The sequence below is a fragment of the Elephantulus edwardii genome, unplaced genomic scaffold, assembly GCF_000299155.1.
Source record: "Elephantulus edwardii isolate Elephantulus edwardi_28Jun2011 unplaced genomic scaffold, EleEdw1.0 scaffold00043, whole genome shotgun sequence".
Lineage (NCBI taxonomy): Eukaryota > Metazoa > Chordata > Mammalia > Macroscelidea > Macroscelididae > Elephantulus > Elephantulus edwardii.
The window spans coordinates 17,602,315-17,607,207 of record NW_006399793.1 but is presented as its reverse complement, the minus strand read 5'-3'; the positions used below and the strand labels follow the sequence as shown (position 1 = coordinate 17,607,207).

The following is a 4,893-nucleotide window of genomic DNA, read 5'->3' as shown; positions in this document are numbered from 1 at the left end:
TATTTACATATTTACACAGCACTACAGAATCTGGGTTTACATGAATCCTTGGAATTATTTCCATTTTTAGGTATGTGTGGGCCTGTGACACTCTCAATACTGCTGAGGTATTTGCACTGGTGGTTTAGTGGTAGAAAATTGTGCCGTCAACTCAAAGACAGGCAGTTTGAATCTATCAGCTGGTGCACAGAAGAAAGAGGGCTAGTTTCCTCCTCTGCATTTTCTGCCGATGGTGACCCAATGGAGCATCAGCTCTGAGTTGGTTCTGACTCGATGGAACACAACAACAATATTCATTCCTTAGCAGAAAGTTTGAAGTGGAGTCGGGAGGCTCACACCCTAAGTCTGACTTTTCACATCTGAGCAAACCACTGCATCCCTTTCCGCCATCCTAAACGGGAGCTGAGTCTCTTCTAGTCTATAGTGTCAAGACTGCACCAGCTTTCCTTTAGGCCCTGAGGCCCATCTATTCTGAGAATTGGTGTGCTTGAGTTAGGTTAAAAATTGGGCTTCTTGACAATTAAGACTCAGCGCAAACGCCACCTCCTCTGAGAAGCCCCCTGATGACCACCACGGCCATAAGAGATGGCAGCAGCCACAGTGGTCTCATGCTTTGCTGGTTTGTTCACTGCACCATGAAAAAGTATTCTTATGGTTTTTGCCTCTTGTTAGTGCACGCAGTAGGTGCTCAATAAATTCTTGTTGACACTCAAACTCAGTAGGACTGATGCCCAGAGAACACTCTCCCTCTGACTTAGGAGACAGTCATGTTTTGCTTGATTACAATGTAATATGATAATCACATTATTGTCTGCATTAATCAGTCTCCTTGAGTTAACACAGGGAAACGTATTCAAAATGCGTGACCTTGGAGGACATTATACTGAGTGAAATATCTCAGTCACAAAAGGACAGGTGCTGCATGGTGCCACTATTGTAGAACAGGACTGACATCGGGGTTGGGTTGAGACTGAGAAAAATTGGATAAATTATGCATACTGCATTGAAACAGATGAGAGAGAGAACTATTTGAAAGCGATATACAATTGGGTATTAAGGTCATGACAAGAGTCCAGAATGAAGCTTGTGTAATGGAGTGTACTCTGGGAGGAGGAGTGGGGAATCTATACCAATGAAATAAGTTTTCTTTTACTTTTCAAAGAGAAGTGTGAACTGGGGGGAGGGGTGGACCGGGAGTAAAATGCAACAATAAATGTATGGAAATCCAAAATCTCTGTAAACTTTCATTAAAATTAATTTTAAAAAATAAAAATTTTTAAGAATTGGTTATATATTTTAATTTTTCTTTCCTCAGATCTTGCTGCTATTCCTGACTTTCAGTCTGGTGCTATGGAAAACTGGGGGCTGACAACTTACAGAGAGTCATCTCTGTTGTTTGATGCAGAGAAGTCTTCTGCATCAAGTAAGCTGGGTATCACAATGACTGTGTCCCACGAACTCGCCCATCAGGTAGAGCTGCTCAGTCATACTTTTCCATTCTCATTTTAATTTTGTATCTTATGTAGTACACCTAATATGAACTTGTGCTTGGGTGGATTTAGTCATAATATAGCACAATAAAGACCAAAGCATTGGTCATCAGGCAATCACCATTCAGTTAACACACTTGATTGATTTTGTATAAAAAAGCTATGCTTCTAACTGAATTTTCATTGAAGTTTAGCACGATAAGTACATTGCATCTTTTTTTACAGAATTATACATCTCTGTCTCTAGACAAGAAAGCTCTAATTAGAGAATTCAAAGATTTCATTCCGTTTATATGCTTATGTATAGATACATAAACAGCATTCAGTTGTTGTGTTGAGTTGCCTGCAACTCAAAGCAACCCTATTTACAGCAGCTCTGAACCCTGCTCTATCCTGTGCCAACCTTACTGTCTCTGACACACCTGCTCGCATTACCCCAGTCACCACTGAGTCAATCCATCTCATCCAGGGTCTTCCTCTCTTGTGAGGTCCCTGCACCCTTCCAAGCAGGATGTCCCTCTCCAGGAATTGGTTCCTCCTTGCAACATACTCAAAGTATGTCAGAAGGAGACTCAAAATCCTTGCCTCCAAGGAGTAGCCTGGTTTCACTCTCTCCAGGATGAACCTGTTTGTTCTCCTAGTGGTCCATGGTATATTCAATACTCTTCTCCAGCACCACAGCTCAAAGACATCAATTCTCTATCTTCCCTTATCATTGTCCATCTTTCTGATGTATAGCATGTAATTGCAAAGACCATGACCTGGATCAGGTGCACTTTAGTCTCCAGACTGACATAGTTACTCTTCAGTGCTCTGGAGATGTCCCTAACAGCAGACACTCCCAGTGCAATTTGTCTTTTGATTTCCTGGCTGCTGGTACCAAGAGCGTTGCATCATAAAGTAATTGCTGACCAGAAATCTTCATTTGAGAAACTAAATACTGGATCCTTCCGGTAGTCAAACTCTACCTTTGAAAAAAAAGGCAAAATCTGCATAAATTGGGGAAGTGGTTTTAACATTTTTGTTACCCATTGACTATACTGTGTGAAGAAATTCTTCCATCCACAGAAATGACATTTAAAAATCTTTTCTAGAAATAACTCTTATCAATTGAGGTTGAAGAATGTCCAGTGAAAAGGATAATTTCATTTTACTTCCATTTTTCAAAAGTTCCATTCAATTTGTTATTTTTCTCCCCTGTGAAATTTTTAAAAAATTAAGTTCAGTGCCTTAACAGATCCTGTGGATTTGTTGTCATTATACAAAGGAGGGGGGAAATCATGAACAACATTTATTTAGACACAGTGTGTTTGCTGTCCTTTGACTTATCTTGGGTGGGAATTGAAAGCCTGATGGATAGGACAGGGCAGGACACTTGATGTGTCTGTGTTTAAGGTGGTTGAGAACATTATAGAAGACTGCTTTTGCCCAATTTCTAATGGAGGAGGCTGACAATAGTGGGATGTAAATTCAGGGTAATCTTCAGGTTCGAGATGTCATCAGTGATCCAGGATCACCTTGTTCTGGTGAAAGCTGGACTCTAACGCTGAATCATCTACGTTACTGTAGCTCAGTGTATCATTCCATGAACTTTTGTACTGGGAAGTAGACAGTGCCCTAAAACCTTGTTCTTCCTAACAGACCTATTAGACTGAACATTTTCATTTTAAATATTGTTGTTACATGCTGTTGAGTCGACCACGACTCAAAACGACAATGATTCACAAGTCACAATAGTTCCTGTCCGATCCTGAACCAATCTCACTGTCTCTGACACACGTACCTCTATTATCCCAGGCACTGGGTCAATCCGTCTCATCTGGGGTCTTCCTCTCCTGTGCTGTCCCTCCACCCTTCTAAGCTTGACATCCTTTTTCTCCTTCCAGCATGTCCAAAGTATGTGATGTGGAGTCTTAAAATCCTTGCCTCCAAGGAGTAACTTGGTTTCACCCTTTCCAGGATAGACCCATTTGTTCTCTTGACAGCCCATGGTATGGTCAATACTCTTCTTCAGCACTACAACTGAAAGGTTTTGGTGTTGAGTTTTTGGATGCATAACAAAAAAATTGCAAAGACCATTGCCTAGATCAGGTACATCTTAGTCTCTAGAATTATATCACTGCCCATGAGCTCTCTAGAGAGTTCCCTTGAAGCAGATTTTCCTAATGCAATTTGTCTTTTGATTTTTCTGACATTTGGTGCCAAGAATGTTGATTGTGGAGCTGGGCAAGCTGACATTGTTAACTATCTCAATCTCTTCTCCATCTATCATGGTGCTGCCAATTGGCCCAGTGGTAAGAATCTTTGTTTTCTTGATGTTGGGCTTCAATCCATATTGAAGACTACAGTCCTTGTCCTTCTGAAGCAAATGCTTCAGGTCCTCTTCAGTTTCAGCAAACAAGGTTGTGTCATCTGCATAATGCAGGTTGTTGATGAGTCTTTTTTCTAATCTTGAAGCCACATTCTTCCTCTTAAAGTCCAGGCTCCTGAATGATCAGTTTCACATATAGATTAAAAAGGTATGGAGACAGAACACATTCCTGACACACTCCTTTCCTAATTTTGAACCATGCACCGTTTCCTTGCTCTGTTCTGACAAGTGCTTCCTGTTCCAACTACAGATTTTTCATGAGCACTGTCAAGTGTTCTGGGATTCCCTTTCTTCTCAAGGTTAGACACAATTTGTTGTGATTCACACAGTCAAATGCCTTTGGATAGTCAATAGAACACAAATAGACATTCCTCTGGTATTCTCTGCTTTTGGCCAAGATTCATTTGGGTTTTGAATATAGATGGAAATAAGGATTGTGAAGGGTTTCCAAGGGTGAAAATCACATGGGAAGAGATGGCCTGTCTTTCTCTTGTTGAATTGCTGGTGAGAGCCACCTGCTGGAGAATCGTGGCTTTTGGGTTAGTAGTGCCATGCCCTATAGACTGCACTGCAAGAGTTCTCTAAACTGATGTTAGGCATCTAAGCATGCTTCCTACTGAATGCCTTATGTTTAGGGATGTACAGACACTTTGGTTTCCACAGACTTTTATGAATAATAACAGTAATATTTTCTTTTCAGTGGTTTGGCAACCTGGTCACCATGGAATGGTGGAATGATCTTTGGCTAAATGAGGGATTTGCCAAGTTTATGGAGTATGTGTCTGTCAAGGTGACCCATCCAGAGCTGAAAGTTGTAAGCTGAGTTTACTTATTTCTCTACATTTTAAGATAGTTGTTGTTTTATTCAGTATGTACAGAAACTACTTATTAATCTTTGATTATAGTGTTTATGTTGTTGTTGTTGTTGTTATGTGCCGTCGAGTTGTTTACAACTCATAGCGACCCTATGTACAACAGCCCTAAACCCTGCTCTATCCTGTGCCAATCACACTGCCTCAGACACACCCACCC

General features: G+C 40.8%; 1 protein-coding gene across 1 annotated transcript in view; it reads left to right on the top strand.

Annotated features, from left to right (window-relative positions):
* ERAP1 (endoplasmic reticulum aminopeptidase 1) overlaps window positions 1-4,893 on the top strand; it is a 37,173-nt gene that overhangs the window by 10,755 nt on the left and 21,525 nt on the right. Inside the window, exons 5-6 of the mRNA XM_006885376.1 lie at window positions 1,316-1,470; window positions 4,562-4,675. Of these exons, the coding sequence (XP_006885438.1) occupies window positions 1,316-1,470; window positions 4,562-4,675 (269 nt within the window). The remainder of the gene's footprint in view (window positions 1-1,315; window positions 1,471-4,561; window positions 4,676-4,893) is intronic.